This window comes from Trachinotus anak, unplaced genomic scaffold, assembly GCF_046630095.1.
Source record: "Trachinotus anak isolate AG129_WGS33_773 ecotype Australia unplaced genomic scaffold, CSIRO_AGI_Tana_v1 ptg000018l, whole genome shotgun sequence".
NCBI lineage: Eukaryota > Metazoa > Chordata > Actinopteri > Carangiformes > Carangidae > Trachinotus > Trachinotus anak.
Genome location: NW_027273869.1, coordinates 1,437,987 through 1,460,461, shown reverse-complemented (window position 1 = coordinate 1,460,461; position 22,475 = coordinate 1,437,987). Strand labels below are relative to the sequence as shown.

The window sequence follows — 22,475 nt, the reverse complement described above, 5'->3', positions numbered from 1 at the left end:
ACAGATCAATAAAAGGGTAAAGGCTCATTTGAAAGACTGTGAGGTGCTAGACTCACCTGTATTTGCCCCGACCAGTGAGCACCATCATGACACGTTTCCAGTTGGTACAGGCCACCTTGGGGACATAGCAGTAGATGAGCTCATGGTCTTCATCCACCACAAGGTGTTTGAGGTCTCCGGGTGTCAGGACTCGCCGCTTACGGCTGGAAGCGCTGTAGACTCGACAGGCATCCACTACCTGATCCCTCCTGGTCTGGTGGAGGACAGCAGCTCCTGACAACTCCAGCTGCTCAAGGAGAGGCAAAGAAGGAGGGAGGGGGAGAGAGAAAGAGACATTGCTGTGAAATAGAAAACTCTCAGGAGGTAACCATCCAGGTCTGGAGATCAGATATTTAACAACAACAGCGCACTGCTTGTCCGTTTTCATCCAGCATAACCTAGGAGCTACTGGTTCTTCTGTTTTTGCCTTCATACTGCATATACACAAACTATATTTTGTTAATTTTGTTTGTTGTTGAAATTTGTAACATACTGTTTCACACTTACTTCCTATAATAATTTGTTGTCTTTACACCTTTTTTTCTTATGTGTTACCATATAATTTCCTTGGCAGTGTAAGGACAACCTTACATAGCACTCTGAAATTAAGCTCAGTCTTTATTATCATACTCATCTCTTTACAGACTCTATCTTTTTCCCCTACCTGAGTCACCCCGCAGTCTATGATAGAGATTAGTCCATGCGGAGGAAAATAATGATATTAGAGGATATGACAGATATTGAGTGTTTAATATGCGCAGATTCAGTCAGCAATCATTCGTCTGAGGCATATTTCATATGCACCATGACGCTTGTGATGGAGTGGACCGGGGCAGGATGGAAAGGAGGAAGATGGAGAGGAATGACAAGAGTGTGAGGCAGGGAGCAGCCTGAAGGCTTTGCATCTGAAGGACAGGAATGTTTTCTTATGCCTCTTGATTATTTTTCCTTTGGGCCTGAATTCCCCTCCAGGGCAGTGCCCCCGTTTCCTTGCAGAATCTAAATTGATTGTGTTGTGGCCTGCATCTGTACAGCTCCAGCCCACTCACAAGTGTGGCCTTTCAGAGCAGTGCTGGCCGGGATGGAGGGGGAGGGAGAAGTGCTGAAATAACTCAGCGACCACCACCGAGCGTCATCCACAGACAGTTTGACTGAGGAGGTTTTTATGTATTTCTCTTTGAAGTCACTCTCCAACCATGTCTCTAAGTGGACACTTCATCATGTGCAAGCTCCAGTATGAGATAGCCAGGTTCTGTCTTTGTTTCCTTCTGAAGAGGAGGGAGAAAAGTCTTTTCAACTGTGAATTCAAAATTTAACAAACACAGAAACACTCACATTAAAACACTCTCTTCTGATTGGCTGGCTGTTTTCTGAGTGATCCAAAAAAATATAAACACTCAGAGAAACCATATCCTGCAACGTTGGCTGGTAGGTCCAGGTGGGTGGAGCTTGGGGTGGGGATCTAAGCCTGAGTCATGACATCAGAGTTAAGGGCATATTAGAAGCATCTTATTGTTTTACGTTTGAATAGTTGGTGAACTGATTCAGTCTGATGCTCCTTCTACTCCACTGAGCTCCTCTAATGAGTGTGGTCTGTCTTCACCCTCCCTGCACACAGACACTCTAAGTCCAGACTGTTCTGGTCTGTGGTTGTGCCTGATACTGGAACCAGCTCCTGAAGTCTCTCAGAGCAGGGGCGTCCCTCTCTATCCTGAAGACCCTGATGAAGACTCCTCTCTTCAGACAGCACCTCCTCTCCTCACACCTCTAACTAACTAACATGTCTAACTAGCTCTGACTCTGACTCCCAGTTCACTTCTTTACCTCATCTCCTTCACTGATTAAACAGATGTAGAACTGAGTCCTGACACTGAGTCTCCACTGACCTGAAGCTTCACTGATCAACCTCACTGTAAAGTGTCTTGGACTGGTTTCGCTCCACAGTCTTAGAAACTGTCTCTATTGCTGATTCAATCACAGGTTTCACTAGGACAGTTACCTGATGGTATTTCTTAATTTGAACAATGTAACTTTTAGATTACCTCAACTACGGCCACAACAGATGGATTTTTGCTTCCAAAAATACCTCGTACACATTAAATATTAATCTTGATCCCACAAGATAATAACCCATGCCCACAACAGAGGAATCTCATTCCCACAGGAAAATATGTGTGCACATGGATCTTGTTCCTGATGATTATTTGTTTGCGTCTCAACACAATAGTTCACACAAAAAAGAAGAAAACCATATGGATCTTTTTCATACAAGAAAATAAGGATATAATCTTGTTTTTACAAGATAACTTGTGCACATCATATATGAATCTTGTTCTCACAACATATGGATCTCAGTCACACAACATATGAACTTCAGTGCTCCTGATCCTGTTCACACCAGACTGTGACAAAAACCTAATATCTTGTTGCCACAAGATAATATCTAATATGGACTGTTTAATATCCTGTTCTGCTGAGATTAAAATAAAATCTTTTCACTTTGACTTTCATCACTTTCTTTGTGTCTTTATGCAAATACAGACTTCCCATGTTGTTACCTCTGCTTTAACCTGTTACCCTGTTACTCTTTCTTCAAACCTTTCCCTGTCATATCAAGCGTTTAAAGTGTTAGGTGGGGAGTGTAAATTGAAAATGCATGATGGATTATCTCTGCTCAAGAACAAGGCCTCATTTTCTACCCCTCCCACTTCTTCTATCTTTGTGTGCTCTCCATTCGTCGCCATTCAGTCGAACGCCAACACATCAAAGCCTGCTAAGGCGGAACAGCGCCGAATGAAGAGCAGTTCTTTGTTGATGAAAATCTCTCCTTTTTATCCACTCGCAGACATCAAGCTGCGACTCACACAAATGTTGCAGCAACCATGCAGCCCCCATTCCAGAGGACAAACACAGTAAATAACATGGGAAAAAGAAACAAGGGAGGGACTCTTATCATCTACTCTGCCTCAGCTTTCCCCTCTTTATCTCTGCTCATTCCCCACAATTACCTCCTGCCATTTTATCTCCCCTTCAAGCAGCTCAGTCAAGTCTCTGGTGCAGCTCCGATGAAAGATTGAGAATGAGAGGGAGCGAGGGGGGGGGGGCAGATTAGAGGGGCGATACGTTGATACAGTCTGAGAGGAAGCTGTGATGGAGGTCGTCGACCTCTGGCCATGTCAAGCTGTTCCCATGGGACAGAGGACGCCATTACTCGCCTATTTGCCTGCACACTAACCCCAATAATCCCCTGTGGACATGAACTAGTGGGTCAGCATCAGGTAAAAGTCATAAAACCACAGCGATAAAAGTAGTTAACACTTGCACATTATATGGCCAATTTTGTTTCATCTCTTCTGATTGGTCAAGAAGGGTCTCAAACCTCCAGCTCAGCAGTTTTTCTGCGTGTGCATCTGTCGTGTTATAGCATACAGATACTACATATTGATTCAGATATGAGGGTGTGTGTGTGTGTATGTGTGTTTGTGTGTGAGACTCTCTGGAAAACTGGGAGACATCTCAAAGGGGAGGAGAGGGACAGAAAATCTTTATGCAGACGTTTCCACCTAATCTCACCATGAGAGTCATTATCAGTGTCGCATATGCAAATAGAAAAATCTCCACTTTCTTATCTTTGGATGTCGGCAGGAGTTCGACACCAGCCCATTGTACATTCACGCCAATGCTCTTTTCTTGTCGCTGCACATTTGTTGTTAAAATGTGTGAGAAAGTGATGACAGGGGAACGTGCAGAGTTGTTATGAATTTGAAATATGATCTGATGCTTGTAGATGCAATAGCTGTAATAAATCGCTTCCTCCTGATCTGCTGATGACTGCAAAAGAAAGAAAGACAGAGCAAGGAAGCTAGGAGGGGATTAAGGGAGGAAGGATGAGTTCATATCCACAAGGCTGAATTACAAACTCCACAAGTGAGCAACAAGCTGACTGACACAGAGCATCCTCAGGGGCCTGAAGCCTCAGGTTCACTGAGTCTTGAAAATAAAATTACAACTTAAATTGTTCCATTATTGGTTCCTGCTTTAAGGGTTTTTTTTTTTGTTTTCATTTACACATGGTGCACATTTCTAAACAGAGTTGTGTTTCATTAAAATGATCAGGACAATGATGATGTCATTGTGCACAATTAAAATTAATCAGTTTATGTCTTTCACTGCAAGTACTGACTTCCCATCACTTCAGGTTATGTGAGGTGGGGCTGTGCGAACTACTTCTTTAAAGTCAGTGTATTAACTGCATTCAGATTGATTCAGATCAGCTCCCAGAGAATCAGCAGGAGCTGAGTGAAAAAAGTGAAAAACAGAAATATAACTGAAATAAGTTGTTACCTTTGCCTTTGTGCACCGACACTGACTCGAACAGCCGATCTGAGGAGTGATACAGTGCGTGCTGGAGCTGCACTTGTATGTAATAATACGGTTGTTCCGCGTTGGCTGAGACTCTTTTTTTCTGGTGTATCCATCCACAACAGCTCATCACTCAGCTCCTGCTGCTTCTCTAAACTGATCTGAATCTAGCACAGTAACACACTGACTGTAGATCAGTACCTCATACAGCGTTAAATAACCTGAACTATCACTTTAACTTGTTTCACTCTTTCTGTATCACGTCTGCCTGTCAAACAGTCCTTCACAGAGCGTTAGTTTCAGGAGCAGGTCCTCATTTCGCTCAGATCTTGTGTAAACCTGTGAGGGTGATGTGTGATGCAACTGACATTCTGGCCAGTGCTCCCTTGCTGTTTGACTGATTCACCTGCTACTTTGAAGCTGCTGCTGAAGCTACAAGCTACTCTTCACATGTTTTTTAAAAGTAGCAGCTACATTACAAACTACTCAGAAGAAGTAACGTGATGCACTGATGTGCTGCTTTGTCCTGTCAGTCTGATGGTCAGTCAAGCTCCACCACTTTGGTCCAGCCATGAAATTTACTACAGAACCACTAATTACAATATAGAATCTGCTGAAATTATTCACTAATTAACTATTAATCAGAGCTGAAACCTCGGCTCTTTGAATTAGCGCACATATGGAGACACCTTCTGTAGATAATGGATGTTATTGAGAAATATGCTCTAAATAGTGCTGGGGAGAAAATGTGATGCTAATGCATCATATTTTGTAGCCCCGGGAATCTGCAGAGCATCAGAGGCTGTCTGAAACTGCTTTTCCTCTAAGACATAAAAAACTGCTTCCTGTTGCAATTTAAACACCACAGCAGTCAACTCCAGCTATTCTGGAGTATTTACACAGACGTGAACCTGTCTGGAAAGACTCAAAAGGGAAATAAAAACAGTGTCTAGGAAGATTGGATGCATTTATGCCGATGCAACGTGCTGCCTCAGAATTGATCCTCACTCTGGTCTGATGCTGGTGATGAAATCCTGATCAGTCTGCAGGACTCGTCTTCTGTTTGTGGATCGGCTTCCCTCTCCTCTTACTGACTGTGAAGTCATCCAAACAAAGATCAATAGGATTCATCAAAGCACCTCTCTCTCTCTCTCTCTCTCTCTCTCTCTCTCTCACACACACACACACACACACACACACAAACAGCACTGAAGCCGGTCTGTTTCTGACTCTCTTTGGTTACAGACTGGCATTCATAGAGCAGGCAGGAATAAAGCTGCCAGTGTAGCACAACTGTAACACACACACACACACACACACACACACACACAAACACACACACCTATTTTTCTCCAGGGAAATGCTCCACCTGTGTCTGCAAAAGGCGAGGCCTTCCTCTAAAGTCTTGACAATGCTCACAGTTTACGAGGTGGATTCATCCTTTCCACTGAGGCCAGTCGCACATTAATTTTCCATAATGTCATTTATGAGAAGTTGGACAAGCAGGGAGCCAGGCCCAGGCATGCAGCTCTGCACATTCAGCTCTGTGTACAGGTGTACTCAAGCCCAGTGGGGGGGGCACAAAATGTTACACTTCACCTCCCTCACACAAAGATTATCACACAGGTCACCACGGTCTGCTCCACCACACCAGTCTGTGGGTGGTAATGTGCTTATAGTTTTATTAACCAACAGATATTAAGAAGTCTAAGTTTATGACATGTTGGATTCATTTTATGCCTTATTACATGATCACTTTTTTGTCTTTATCTTGCTTCACCAAATAAAATAAAAAAAAGAACTAGCAGACAAACAAGAAGCAACATCATCAGTTTAATGATGTTGTTTGTTAGCTTGTAACTGGCAGTGGCTGACACAGTGTTAGTGGCCTTGTTAACATGTCCACATGATGTTCACTGTATCATGTGTGAATTGGTCAACATGATTTTATAGCAATACTTTTTTCTGTTAAATAACATCTCATTACGTCATAAATCAAAGATTATTAAACTGACTGTGCTTAGTTGTGCTTTTTTATATAAAGGTGAAAGTGGCTGTAACACACAGAGCTGCAGTTATGAATAATAACTACACCCGCACCCCTTACAGCTTCACCAAAATTCAGCCAAAGTCAACACCTTACAGAGAAAATTTATATATTTCAACCTGGCATATTTCCCATAAATGTGTCTGATGTGACCAGTTGTGACTGAATTTTGTTTTCAGCTCCTCTGCTGTGGAGACGAATGATGAAAACATACATCGGAGCAAACTGCACCAGCCTCCTACAGCTTTTCAAATAAATGTCACCAGGTGGGAGCGACCCCCACTGTGTAACTGACTTATAGCAAATTAATTTCCAGTGCTTATCATCAGCATCATCATCATCATCATCCTGCAGACATTGTTTCGTCTGCTCACAATCAGCTGGATGAAAAGACAGAGGCTGGACCAGCTCAGTGCAAAATGTTCTTTTATGTGAGGGACTGTAATATGTGTAACCCCACAACAACAACAAACACTTGTATCTGGTTACACATTTTCCTCAAGCTGCTGTAACCCAACATTACAATGGTAACATATTTTAACTTCTCCAATGTTTTATTCAAAGTGTTGATATCCATAAGAAGATATGTTGCAGGAGGCTACTTTCTGTGTTTACTTTGAGTCGGACTCATGATCTCCATGATTCCTGTAAAAATGAGTTTCATTTGGAAAGTTGTAGGAGACTGGAGCAGCTCACCCAGCACACGCCAGGGTCCACGGCCCGAATCTGGCCCACATACAACACGACTGTCAGATGTTACTTCCACATCTTCACCATTTCTGGTGCACACAGAGGAAATCTTCCAGCTGTCAGTCACAGCTGGAGGATAACAGCAGGATTCGGCCCAGATGTGGAGGTATTGTACATGGCCCAGACTTGGATCAAGGATGCAGCCACATGTTGGGCCAAAGGTTTGATTTTGCTATCAGAGAAACTTGTAAATATGCCAGGTTGAAATAAACTGGAATTTTTCTTAGGTAGACATTTAAAGGCAATCAAGCAGTGCAATCCACAATTCCCATTCTGAGTGAACAGTGACAGAAAAATCACTGTTTTGCCTTCAAATATTCAACAGAGACAACAACAAAGAACACGTTTAACACTGGTTTTCTTCCTCATCATGAAGAATCTATAAACTGGTGAGTGGCCTACGGCTTAAAATGTGAGTGCATGTGACATGGGCCCATTCAAGGCTACATGACTGAGCCAGAGAGACATTTACTGTCAGTGTTACAGTGATGAAAATTATTTTTTCATATCTCTTTAATAACCTGGTTCAGTGTTTGACCTGCAACTGTTCAGTTGAGGTGTAAATTGTAAATATAATAGTATATGACTCTCACTCTACATTCAGATTAATCCATGTTTGAACTTAAAACCAGCAGCCTTTCAGTCAGAGGCCAGCTTTCTTAACTTTTTCAAACTTTTAGAGAAACAGCAAAGAGGAGAACTCTACAGAAGTGAATCTACTGATTCATGATTTCTGTGCCGTACTTTATGATGCCTGTTACATAAGGTTCTGCAGGGAGGCAGTGAATGGACGCTGTGTGTAGGCCAGGGGCTAAAAGCACTGGGCTTCACCACTGGAGCCAATAAGGCCAAACAAACACACAGAGAGATGAATAATGTGAAGCTGGGTTTCTGTCCAATTCTTAATCAATTCTCAGCCTCAGTTAGTGACATCAATAATAATGTGATCATTTGCTAACCACCAGTCCTCCCTGTCAGCTAAAGTCAGATAGACGAGTCATTGTTGCCAAACAGACAAAGGATGGAAGTGTGGATATTCAGGCATTTCAGGGAGGGTTGGCTGTGAAACCTGCAGTGAAACCCTGAGGTCTCACGTTGCCTGAAGGAGCTGTCAACAGATATTTGAGAGAATTTCACAAGCAGAGGTTTTAATGTTTTTCCACCCTAAAAGAGATTTAACCATGAGCCAAGAGCAGAACCAACAGGGAATATGTTCTAAATGAACAGGACAAAATATGAGCAAAACATTTGCCCATAAACAGGTCAACAAAACCCCTATGCTCCCTTCAGGGGCAACAACAGCAGTAACTGCCCCTCTCTCTGCAGCACGAGCTGCTGCACTGAACTCCTTCTCAGCAGCAGTGATGAGAGCCTGCCTAAGATTAACCAACAGTGAACAAGTTGAATTTAGCACCAGATGCTATGACAAAAAGTCTGCCAGCTGATTTTACAAGCAACAGGAGTTAGCATCGAGTGGCTAACTCAGTAAGGAGCTAACAGTGACCTCACAGCCAGACCAGCCTGCAGCTCACTGAGCTTTACTGAGCAGCACAACCGGCGTCTCCTGCTCCATGGTAACGATAACTGGGCCTCGCATGGGCTCAGGTAATCTCATCTTTCTGTCACATTGTCCAATGTGGACCTTAAACTGTTGACCATCATCATGAAAGGCAGAGGCCTCACACATTACACCACAGCCAAACATATGTTGACATTAGAGTACGCTAATATAAAACCCAATGGCAGTTGTTCAACACCAAATGGTGCTTCTATACTGCCTCACACAGAAATATAATATATGACATATGTGTCCTGATATCAAGAGTGATGCTACTTACATGTGACCTATAAGGGGATATATCATTATCAATAAATATCCTATGAATATATGAAGATATAAGTTTAGAACATGTATGAAATACCCATAGTAAAATTTGTATATGTACATATATCAAAACATCTGATTCATTTTTATATTGTATAAAATGTTGCAAGCATCTTAACAATATATGTGATTTAAATATCTAAGTTTATTAAAACAACAAACATATAATTTATTTAAATTTACATTTATATATATTTATTTATATGTTATGTATGTTGTTCTTATTCATTTCTCATAAATATTAAACACATCTATTTTCTTATTCTGGGAAAGTGGTCTCAGTCTTACATACATAAACATATATATTTGTTAGGGTTAGACATATATGTCAATATATGAAACAGTTCCAATTTGAATAGGTTTTATAGGTTATATAATTTTTACATATATGTTTTTATTTTATGTGTCCATATGTTAACATCTACTTCGATGGGCTTCTTTGTATCTAGATGTATAGTCTGTATATATATCACTTGTCAGATGTTGTGTCTTTTCACCCTTTGTGTTTGTGAAATAAATACTTTTGAATTTAGCTGCTGGTCTATTTAATGTTGCACAAGAGTGAATGTTGCTGTCTCTACAAATCCCTCACCATAAATTCACAGTGCACTATGATTGTTTTCATTTACTTTATACTTAGTAAACTAGACTTTTGTATTACACACACTTGTACTGTGTGTTCAGTGTATTTAAATAAAACTTTTAAAAGTGTTTAAACAACATTTCCCACATATTTCTGTGTTCCACTGAACTTATAACAGGCTTTTATGTTAAATGATTAACGTGCTTAAAGGCATTGAACAGTTTTTGGTATTAAAAAGTAATACATTTTTTAATGAATACATTACAGTATAACTGCAAAGGTAATGCATATTAATGCACTAATTATAAGAGTATTTTCCTGAAGATACAGTACATTAAAATGCAAAAAGAATTAATCTTCTTTAAATGCACTTATTGCTGTTTTTGAAGACAAGGCATCTGTGTGTGTGTGTGTGTGTGTGTGTGTGTGTGTGTGTGATACAAGCACAAACTTTTTTATTGTATTATTGTCATCAACACCTTATGACCAGTTTGGGCCACATATTTCAGCTGTAACCCTGAGGTGTTACATCATACCCATCTTACACCAGGGCCTGGAACAAATCTCACTGTCTCCAAATACATATCAGCACCCTTACAGTCTGAGTGTTGGAGAGGATTTATCACTGCCCTGAGCTTTTCTATTTCCTGGTCCGTCTCTGGCAGAACAATTGTCCTCCCAGTCGATGACCCTGATGTAGGTGTACTGCAAATTTGAGGACAATGAACTCAGGTTACATTATAAAACAAAATAAAATACAGTGGTCATGTGGAAAAAAAGTTGCTGATGTCACAGTGAAGCTGACTTTTGACCTTTTGGATATAAAATGTCATCACTTCATTTTATCTTTACCGACATTTGAGTTAAATTGTGCGGTAATTAGAGTAGGAATTCTTGAGTCATGGCCTATGACCTTTGACCACTAACTAAACAGTTCATCTTGAGTCTTAGGCTCTGTTCGGAACATCCAATCACTATAAGCCCAACTGTAAGTTTGATCCACTACATACTGCACCACAAAACTGTCACAAGCCCCACCAACATGTAGCATACACAGCACACACTACATCGATTGAGCTGGACCATCATGCATTGCAGCCTGTGAACGTACTCCTGAACAACTCATCTTCCTAACAGTTTAGGTGCTAATGTTAGCTGCTAGCTAATGTGATGTTATTACCCTCTGAGAGAACCTGGGGAGCCCAACACTCCTCAGACATCAGGACCGTTCAGCGGCTCGTCTCCTCTGTCTGAGCAGCAGGATTTTAACAACGATTATAAACAACACAGACTGACAGTATGAAGCAACACATACAAAGCGAAGATTGTCCAGTGGACACAAATTAAAACAAACAAAATACATAAAAGATGTGTAAGAAAAATAGTTAACACTATATAGTGGACAAGTGACCAATCCCAACACAGTCCAAGTGAACGTTTGTGCCAGATGTAATGAAATTCCCTTGTTATATGATTCCTGAAATATCATGTTCACAAGAACAAGAGGTCACAGTGACCTTGACCTTTGATCTTTGACCACCAAAATCCAGTGGTGTAGTGTACTTTGTTTTAGTGGGTATGCTGTGGATTACTGGAGCTTTCTTTGTGGGTATACAGCGTATATCTGCGTACCAGGCAGACTACACCACTGTCAAAATCTAATCAGTTCATCTTTCAGTCCAAGTGAACGTTTGTGATAATAGATATCGTGAGAATAGGACAGACTGAACACAGTGAAAACTGGATGCCTCAGGGCTCAGAGACATTAAATCAGTGTCTGTGGACAGTAAATAATAAAGTCCAATACAAACTTCCACAGACACCTGACTCTTCCTGTTCACTGTAACCTGAGCTCAGAGACATGTTGACTTCCTGTGACCGCACCACAGAACCTGGGCTCGACATCCAGGCTGCTTCAGCTTTAACTGAACTGGTGCTGGGAGAAGACAGAAGAAGAAACCTCACTAATGTAGCTGCACACAGCGCACACATCAGGCAAGTGTTGACTGTTTGTGTATAACATGTGTGTGCCTGTGCTGCTGTACATCTGCACACAAGAGTGCATGTGCATGTACTATGACTAGTAATAGCATGGAGATACACAGTGTGTATTTGTGTGTGTATGTCAGTACATCTCAAAGAGAAAAGTGGGGGTATAATTATAGCACCACAGACAAGATAATGACAAACTGCTCTGACTTTCCCTCAGCGCCATCAAAGTTTCTCTTCCCTCTCATGAGCACTTTACTCTTTTTCTCTCTGTGTGGAGTGTTTTCCCCTCAGGGAGCACAAACCAGAAAGGAGGAAGAAGGAGGAGGAGGAGGAGGAGGAGGAGAAAACATGAAAAAGAACGGTTTACTTATCACTTGTAGGCAACTGTTTCTTTCTGTTTTCAAACCAGAATCTGGAAAAGCTCAGGTTCAAGTTCAAGGACGAACTTATTTGAACATTACCCAGAAATCATAAATGTGATGTGATGTTAGATGTAGATTTCTAAGGTCAGATTTCTGAGGGATCGTTTCTCAGCTCAAACACAAACAAACTCCTTTTCGTTTGAACAGGATGTTGAAAATCTGATTCTAAACACCCTACAACCAGTTCATAAAACCTTTCATATGTGCTGTCCTGCTAACAAATGCACAGGTAGGCTGCACAGGAATCAATTTAGTTGTCCAGTAGTAGAAATAATCAGAAGAAGAAGAAGTGGGTGATGAGGATGTGCAGCAGAGACAGAAGCTCAAACCCAGAGAGAAGAAATGAATGACCAACACACAGTGCCCTCCCTGTTTGATTGACAGAAAGTACATTAAAATAAATAAAAAAGAAAGAATAAATGATTGAATTACCTTATTGAATACCAGCAATCAGACCCGGGGGGCGTGTTGGCATGTCTACTACACGGCTCTGGCTTGTACCTGTCTGTTGGCGTGTAGAAGCAGCTGAGGGGATGTGCTCTTCCTGTGAGGCCTGTGCCTTGCTCTCAAAACTCTGTCCACATCAACTCATCAAAATGTCACATTTATCAAAGTGCCAGTGAGTAAAACGCTGCAGTGAATGCCAACCGTTACTGATCGGTAACCTCAGCTCTGTGAACAAGCTGTACTTTCAGAAACATTGCAACCTTACTTTTATCCTAAAGTTGACTATTGCTGAATACACAGAAACGCTGAGTCTTACCTAAAGTATAAAGTCAATATCTAACATTATCTGAGAGTAGAATAGGCTAGTTCTTACTTCTTTATGTTCCATACTTTCTGGGGTCTCTGGTTGCTGTGGATACAGTGCTCGTGCACCCGAGCTAAGATGCATGCATGCTCTCTGGCGTGCACTACCTCCTCTGTAGTCGGGAGACAGTTTTGGAGCTCGGCGGAAAGTGGGGGAGGGACCTGAAACTTGTGTCTGTTCAAATTTTCTGCCTTTGTCCTGGATTTTTGCAACCCTGCTGACTGCTGCTTTAATATGTGTAAAGGTGATGAATAATGAAAACAATGTCAACCAATATGAAGGTTACTATTTAATCCAGTCTCTTGTAATGTACTGTATAATATAATACTGTTGTCTTTGTACTGACTCTGGCACAAAGTGGGTCCTACAGCTGCAGCTGTAACATGACTCTTTAAAGGTCCATATTTGAACTTCTCCATCGTTTTATCTGAAGTGTTGATCTCCAGCAGAACATATATTTGTGGTTTTAAGAACCAAAAACCATCTCAGTGTAGTTTTACATCTCCTCTCTCAGGCTTCTCTCTGGAGCTCGAGTAATGACAGGTCAGTCAGTCAACGACTGGCTGAGTGATCCAATAAAAATATAGCAGATTTCAGGTAAACACTCAGAGAAACCAAATTTGGTGGTGGAGTGTGGCTGAGAGCGGTGACTGCTTTGCTGTGACATCACAAAGTTCCAGAAGTCCTGACGGCTGGTTTTAAGGCTCAGTGTCTGAATACAGGCTGTGTGCATTTCTCTGTGGACTGAGGCTTTGATACTTTCACAGTATTAATATAGAACCTAGACCTGCTTTATAATCACAAACACATGGACATCTACCTTTAGACTGTGTGGAGCTTTAAGCTGAGAAAAATAAAGGAAAAGTAAATCTGTCTGTAAAAACATAACAATGTTGAACTAACTATTCAAATCTTTAACTCAACTATTTAATATTAATGATAAACTAAAAATATATTTAAACTTTAAAAGTGAATTTTTCTGTTACAGTTGGTAACAGTTGAACCAGTGTGTATATTGTGTGTGGTCCTGCAAAGTAATCCTTTCATAATATCAAGAAAAAATGCTTGCAATGTCAAAATGAAGAAATAATTCTCCTTTGATCATAATGACAGTAAAAATCTTGTTTATCCATGTTGTCTGTGGCCGTCTGTGCTGCAGTCTCTTCTCTCTGCACAGTTTATCATCTCAGAGAAAAACAGAGCGCTCATCTCCTCTCAATCCCTTTGTCTCTCTCCTTTCACCTCCTTTCTTCAGCCTCGTTCATATGCAGCCTCCAGAGATAGGCAGAGACAAAAAGAGAAAAGCCTCCTCTAAAACCCTTTGTCTTTAAACCCAGAATGACTTATCCTCCCACACACACACACACACACACAACCCATGCCCACAGTGTATGGCTGTGCTCTGGTCTGATGGTTCTACAGCAGAGCAGTGCTCAGACAGCTGCTTTGGCTGCTTTGCTATGGGTGAAAGGTGTGACAGTTCTTTCAAGTCCATTCCAGTCTCTGCTGCTGTGTTCCTGCATAATCTGGCCCAGGGTGCCACCAGAGAAACAACACACACACACACACACTTGAGTAATGTGGAGGGATTGTGGGGTTTGCAGCAGTCTTGTGCAGATGTTTCTTTCACTGAACACATGACTTCTCTCCACAGCATGATTCATGATCCGAACATGTTGATTTTAAACCTCTTGTAAATCGCTGTCAGCTGGTATTGGCTCCAACACCCCCTGGAACCTGGTTCAGATAAGCGGTATAGATGATGGATGGAGGGATGATTTGCTGTCTGCTGTCCAATCAGGAATGATAATTTTCCTCAAATTTTCACTTGTGGAAAATTCAACTTTTTCTGGATGAACACAGTTGTCACAGTCCAACCTGAAGTCAGAGTCTCAGCTCACCTGGTTTCCTCCTTTTCAAGCCTGATGATCGTGAGCTGTTGGCAGCGACTGACAGAGACACCGTGGATGTCAGTGAAATGACCCAGCTTCAGCATCTGACCCAGATGCCCCTTGGAGACCCTGGGACAGAACCAGAAGACCTGGAATCCCTTAGGAAGAGTTGGAGGAGGGGACTGGGGTGTAGAATCAGAATCAGAATCAGATTCAGAATCTGAATCAGAATCAGTTTTATTGCCAAGTATGTTTCCACATACAAGGAATTTGTTTTGGTGATTGGTGCAGTTGGAGGTTCTTGGAGGTTCTTGTAAACAACAGGTTTACACAGTTTTAGTTTCTGCCTGTATGTGGGAATCAGGTGGACCATGACATGGTCAGAGTGGCCCAGTGCAGCCCGGGGGACGGCGGGATAAGCTCCACTGATTGTGGTGTAACAGTGGTCAAGAGTGTTCCCCTCTCTGGTCGGGGAATTAACAAACTGTCTGTATTTGGGCAGTTCATGACTGAGGTTACCTTTGTTAAAGTCACCAAGGACAATAACTACGGAGTCCGGGTTGGTCTGCTCCACACACAGTATCTGGTCTGCGAGCGCCCGCTGTGCCTCCTGCACGTTGGCCTGTGGTGGGATGGAAACACCGACCAGGATGAATGAGGTGAACTCACGGGGGGAGTAGAAGGGCCTGCAGTTTATGATGAAAGTCTCCAGGTCAGGAGAACAGTGCTGCAGGATCACTGTCACGTCTCTGCACCAGCCACTGTTAGCATAAAAACAGATTCCTCCACCTTTGGTTTTGCCGGACAGCTCTGTGTCTGGATCCGCTCTGAAGAGTTGGAAGCCGGCCAGCTCCAGCGCAGAGTTCAGAATCGATCCACACAGCCACGTCTCCGTGAAGCACAGGACGGAAGATGAAGAAAAGTCTCTGTTCTTCTGCACCAGTAGCTGAAGTTCATCCAGTTTGTTGGGCAGTGAACGCACCTTGGAGAGAAAGATACCTGGGAGAGGTGTGCGGAGTCCGCGCCGGCGGAGACGCGCAGGCGCACCGGCACGTTTTCCTCTCCTCCTGCGTTTCACTGCGAGAGCAACGGTCAGTGACCTCTGACCAAAATGTCCAATAATCCCACAGATGAGTCGAGAAAAGTAGGAAAAAAATCCACTGGAGTTGTTTCTCTGATGTTAATGAGCTCTTCTCTGGTGAAAGAGCTCCGGAAACCAAAGCAGAAAACTGGATTTATAAAGAAAATAAGGCAAAAAAGTGCGCACCAACACACCGAGGCAGCCATCCGCGGCGCCATGGCAACCAGTCCTCCAACCAGTCCTCCAACCAGTTCTATAACCAGTCCTCCAACCAGTCCTCCAGCCAGTTCCCTAACCAGTCCTCCAATTAGTCCTCCAACCAATCCTCCAACCAGTGGTTAAAATAAGTACTTCCTCAACAATAGATAATCTTTGTTGTCATGGCTACAATAATAACAACAGCTCTATAAACTACGTCACAGTGTCGGAGGAGGATGTGCGGGTTACTTTGCTTGGTGACCCAAACCCAGATCAGCAGTTGACGGAACATCACATTGTGACTGGAGAACTCAGGAACAGGTCATTTATCAAAATAAACCCAGAAGTGTTTCGAGCTACTTTCAGCAGGGAAACTCTGTTTGTCAGTTCTTTCATAGATCTAAGCAATAAACATGAAGTAGCCCTGTTGTCATGGCAATGTAGATGTTAAGAGTGAAGTCCATACTCAGATCCTGTTGGTGCCCTCTATCCCAGTAAATGCAACAGATGCAAAGTTGGGGTAAAGATCTGTGTGAAGTGATGAACTGGAATGCTGAGAGGATGTGAGGGGACACTACCTGACCCCCACCAACATCAGTGTAATAATAATAATACATCCAAAAGGTCAAAGGTCCGCCTCACTGTGACATCATAATGTTCCATAAAAACACTTCTGTCCATTATTCAACACTGTAACTCAGGAAGGAGAGACTGTTTCCTGACACTGGGCTTGTTGGTGGACGGATACAACTGTGAGGTGGTAATTCTAGTTCCTCTGATCACACGTCTTAGGACAGTCATTATTGTACACAAACACAAGCATTTTAAATGAACAGCCCCTGTTTGTTTCATTCTGTCTGAGTGTTGAGAAGAAAACATCCTCCTGCACGTGTGATTAGACAAAATGACTGGTACTGTTTGATCTAATGTCAGAGAAGTGTTAAATACTGTTTTATTGCTCTAAACATTTTGTGGGTGTAGTTACTCTTCAAAGGTCCCTCCTATGTGTCACCCCCGTCTCTCTGTCTCCGCTCTGTTCCTCTCATCACTCGACTGTCTCCTCTCAAATCAGGACCTTGGAGGGAGACTGAACCCTCTCATCTTGTATTTGTTTCCTGAGTGAAGAACGAATCAATCTCAAGTTACAAAAGATCGTTATTCCTAGAAGTGTTCTCTGCCACTTTCATCATTATGTTTTTGGCTGAGGAAAGATGGTGATCATGGTTAAGCTACCGGACGGACAGGGAATGGTCTGTTGTCTCACAAGGATGCTTTGTATGCACAACCACCACCATTCCTTACAATGGTTTGTGGTGCTATCAGCATCATACTGCTTCAATACTTCATACTCATCAGAACCAGAAGTTGCATGTACCACTGCTGCCAAGAGACAAACAATCAGTGAGCAGGTGGATGGAGCTGTGCAACTGAACCGAACTGCAGTGCAGCCTGCTCCACTCAAATCTCGACCTCTCATCTTCTTGCTCTCTCTCTCACTCCCTCGCTCTCTGTCCCTCGCCCTTGGGGCCCAACGTCCAGACTGGCTCACCGGGAATCTTCCTGTGCCTCCACTGTTAATATGCTTAGTTGTGAGTCAGTAATTTTCTGAAGCTGTGCAGCGACCCACAGCTCTGTTCTGCTCAGATTTGTGAGAATGTAGCATTAATGATGAATCATTTCACCCCCCCACCTCCCCACCCCCCAATCTTCAGGTTAACCTCATTAACTGCAATCACTACTGTCCACATACAAGCTGTGTTTCAAGAGTGTTCAGGGCGCAGGCAACTGAGGGGGTAGATGGACCAGTATTATGCAGAGTTTTCCACCACAACATTTGAGGTCTTGTGCTGAGCGATCGTAACTATAGTAACAGCAGTCAGCCCGGTTCAGTTAAGCATTTGCTAAGTGATCATTTTTAGCTCTGGAGTAAGACCTGTCTTCAGTCTTGATCTTCTGTGGGTCTCTATCATTGTGATGCTGGTATAACAACATCAGATCCCATGAGGACATTCTTCCATCACAATGACACTGCATCAGTGCTCACATCAGCCTTGAGTATTTCCCCCTGCTACAAGCCCACTGTGGGACTGAGCTGGCTCAGCTCTGATGTCTGAATCAGCTGGGACCGCAAGCCAGGCTGTGGCTGGGTAATAACGGAGTCCACATGGCTCTGTGAGCCAGCCTGTGATTACTGGGAGGAAGAGGAAAATATTTCCATAAGGAGGAAAGATTATTACAGTTTAAGGTCTCTGTATTTAGATGATATCTGACTGTGTGTGAGGCCGCATCACATCATCCCTTTGGAGGTTAATTGCATTTTGCAAATCATTCTGAAGAAAGAAAGAAAGAAAGAAGAGAATTTCTGTGAGCGTTTGGTTTAATACTGCCTGTCGACTGGACCCTCAGGCCAGACGTTAAGCCTGGAAAAGGTAAGGAAGACTTCAATTTAGCTTAGTAAAAAGAGAATATGGGCTGATTTAAAGATGGTATCCTGGTGATACACAGGAGGATCTTCTTCTGAAGGCAGAACAGTATGTTAGTTTTTCAGTATTAAAACCAGAGGAGAAGAAAAGGCAGAACCTATACAAACCTACATGTTTGACCTATTATACTTCAGATTATGAGCTGGTGGTCCTGCCAACAAACATGGTCAAAGGTGAAAAGACCACCTTCAACTATGATTGTGCATTAACACTGCATGAACAACCATTTTCCAGATCCAGAGACTGTAGAATCAAGTGTCAGGTAGGTTAAAGAGACTGAAATCCTTCACTCTAGTTTTAATTGTGTGACCTGTAGATTTAAAAACTCTACGCAGTGATGAATCAAATATTCTCTCCTGTATCACTGTCACCTCACAGCCAGAGAACTCAGAGCTGGAGTCGGGATGTGGTTAGCATACATCGAGACTGGAAGCAGGGGGAAACAGCTAGCTTGGCTCTGTCCAAAGCGCCTACACCTTCAAAGCTGATTTTTGACACTTGATTTTTTGATATTTATTTCTGTTTGAGCAGCACATTAACAAGAGCAGATTATCTGTGTCTGTTGAACAGGATTATTTCCTGACGACCAACAGTTTGTCTGTCTGGGCTTTGGCTACAGTACAGGTCAGCAGATATGATCAGGTTAGATTGTACCAAACCTGGTGATCCAGCACTTCCTGTCCCCAACTCCTCGATGGCCCTCTACTGTCATTTTTCAACATGCAAAGGCGACATATTTTTTAAATGAATGAAGCCCTGCATGTATTTATGGAACCTACGCCTGCCATCTGTGGGCGTCACAGTCCTGTCTGTGGTTATGATGAGACAACAAAAGCACTTTGGTTCAGGTTAGGGAAAGATTGTGGTTTTGATTGTGTTGTCTGTTGTTTGTGTAGAAGTGGTTGTTGAAGCAGCTCCTGTTTTTTCCCACATATCTTTATGCATCTTTTTTAAACTTGTGCCTCCTTGTTAGTTTTACCTCAGCCCTGTACTAAATCAGAGGTTTGTCAAAATATAGCAAAAATGTTCTCACTCTGAAAGTCTACAGTTCAAGCAGCTTCTCTCAAGGACAGAGGCACACAAACACACAAACACACACACACACACACAAACACACACACACACACACACACACACACACAAACACACACACACACACACACACACACACACACACACACACACACACACACAAACACACACACACACACACACACACACACACACACACACACACAAACACACACACACACACACACACACACACACACACACACACACTGTTCTCTGTTGACCACTGACCCAATGCACCCTGCTAAAGTTTACTCTAGCTTCAGTGACACCCCACCCCCCAAGCACACAGAAATATATCAATGGGACTTCACATGAGTGAGGACGTGTGGAAAAATCTTCCACGGAAAATCAACCTTCAGCAAATCTGGGTGCACCTGGTCTAATCTTAGCTGCCCAGAAAACCAATCGAAGCCCCATGAATACTTTTAAAAGGTGCACAGTGATAATTGTCCACCACTGAAGAAGAAACCAGTTCAGGGGGCGAATGTGAGGAGGAGGGGACGCGAGCTGGAGACAGTAATGGACGGAGAAGGCAGAGCGGAGGGAAAACAGGACAGCTGGAGGTGTGAGAGGAGAGACAGGCCAGCGTTAGCGTCAGGCAGACAGTCAGTGATAGAGCGAGGAGGACGGTGGTGACGAAGGAGAGGAGCAGCAGAAACTATCCAATCCATCACTGTGATAGCATCACCTCCAGCAGGGCCCTCCTGTCGGCTCCTCTCCTCAGCCGCTGCTACACACCACTGATAGACTGAACACACACACACGTGCTGGACAACGTGTTGTGTTTCAGCCTCTGAAAGTATCACTCTGGGAAAATGTGGATTTGCATCATGTAGTTCATCACCTACAAACTGTGTAAACTCTTCTTCATCACCGACTCTTTTGAGATGATTAAGTTGCTGAATTGACCCTCGAAGCCTCCACTGGTTTCTCTTCAGTTGTTTCAGATTGCTAATTAATGAACAATGAACATGAAGTCTCTGGAGTTTTTGTCTGGATTACATTATCATTACAGCAGGGACTCTCCTCATTATTTAAGCAGTCGGTCTTCCCTCTCTGGTTTCGACCCCTGCCTGCCCCACGACCCCGAAAAAGCCCTTTGTTGCTTTTCGCCTCCAGTCTGCTAGCCTCCAACCCTCACCCCAGTCTGCCAGTCTGTAGCCTGCTTCCTGGCTGTCTCCTGGAGGCATCTTGGGATCGAAGCTTCAACAATCCCATGCTGACTGTACAAATTCACTGGGAGAATCTCATTTTTCTAGAAAACAACAACCTATTCTATCATAGCTGCATCACACAGAAATCCTATACATAGGATCTTTAAAGTCACCAATCAACCACATGTAATTATTCTTTTGAAGACAACAAATCTTAATACAACACTGAAGCCTTGAATTGAAGAGTGGGGAGGAAATCATCCTAAAATGTATCATAACCTGAACAGTGGTTTGTAGCTGAGTTGTGCTAAATCATCTGTACAAATGACAAATAATTGAAGAAATCATTTGGCCAAACAGGATGAAGCTACGTTTACTGTATGTGTGGAGGGAACTTCCTCCACACATTTTGACTTGTAAATTTGTGATGTTTTTTACATTAATTTGGCTTTAACTGTAACAGTTAACAGAGGGTGTCCTGCTGGATCTTTGTCACCTCGACAGTTCATCTTGGCGTCCTCCTGCTGTCTGTCTCCACTGTGAACTCACCAATGAAGGAGAAAAGTCATAAAAATTGAAATCCATATCATGCTGTAATTTCATGCAGGTAACCATGTAGTGAGAGCAGGTGTCATGTTCTCAGACAGCTGACACCTCGTCAGACTCTTTAAATCTAAACTGTGAAATGTTAAATGAAGTGAGGCGTCTCTGACTGGAACAGACACTGACAGCAAAACCAGTCCTGCTCTTCAACTGATGAATGCTGCTGAACACTGCTGCTGCTGCTTAGTACTTTGTTTTAGTACTTTGTTCTTTCCTGTCTGTCCTTGAGAGAGGTTCATCTCTTGTCCCTTGTTGTCCGCTCTCATTCTTGACAGACTGAAGATGGCTTTACCGCCAGGGACCCTTCACATTCCCTGACTACTGAAGACAGACGGTCATTATGCTAATGCTGTCCTCTGGGACAGTCATTGCTGTCACTACCAGGTTGACGTTCAGACACTGACACACATATAGTCAGTAGAGACTGAGCACCAATTCCTGTTTAGGAACAGAGACACTAAAAACAGGCCTGCACATAGGCAGGCATAAGAAACAGAAAACTGAAGCCAGCTGAGGTCAGTGCCTCAGAGGTCGTTATTGGGTCTGACCTCTGACAGCTGTGTGAGGAACAAACGAGAACAGATGCCAGGTAAAAGAGTCAGATCAGCCTTCTTACCTGTGTGGGGTTGTAGAGCTCCTGCAGGGCATTGCGGGACCCTTTCCTACAGCAGCCGTCCACCATGAAGGGGTTCCTCCGCATGACTGCAAAACAGATGAGACAACAATAAGAGCTGAGGACTTTCACAGTCATTTTCTGTGAGCATTTTCATTGGATAGGACAGTGAAGTCCAGGTCTGTCACCTAGAGCCTATTCAACAAGTTGCTCCTCCACTGTGCTAAATCCCCATGACTGATGCAACAATGAAATCCTGCTGCTCTTTGTTTTGGTGCGGACCCCCCTGGACTCCTCCTTAAGGAGGCCGCTTTGGGAACCATCGCTTCAAATGACCAACTGCTGCAAGTAGGAGGCAGAAAGCTAAAGGGATAAATAATGAGAGCAGTGACTGTGCGCCAAGGGCAGAGCCACAGTTCAGCGTTTGTTTGGCTGGATCTCAGCTCCTTACAGAACTGGATACAGAGCAGTAGCTGCTGGCAGCAG

At 43.0% G+C, this 22,475-nt stretch overlaps 1 protein-coding gene across 4 annotated transcripts in view; it reads right to left on the bottom strand.

The window, feature by feature from the left end:
* Positions 1-22,475, bottom strand: part of chst11 (carbohydrate (chondroitin 4) sulfotransferase 11) — a 92,350-nt gene that overhangs the window by 6,924 nt on the left and 62,951 nt on the right. For all 4 annotated transcript variants that reach the window (XM_071502134.1, XM_071502136.1, XM_071502135.1 and 1 more), the window contains 2 exons: positions 21,993-22,078; positions 57-286 (listed from right to left, as the gene is read on the bottom strand). In XM_071502134.1, the coding sequence (XP_071358235.1) occupies positions 57-286; positions 21,993-22,078 (316 nt within the window). The remainder of the gene's footprint in view (positions 1-56; positions 287-21,992; positions 22,079-22,475) is intronic.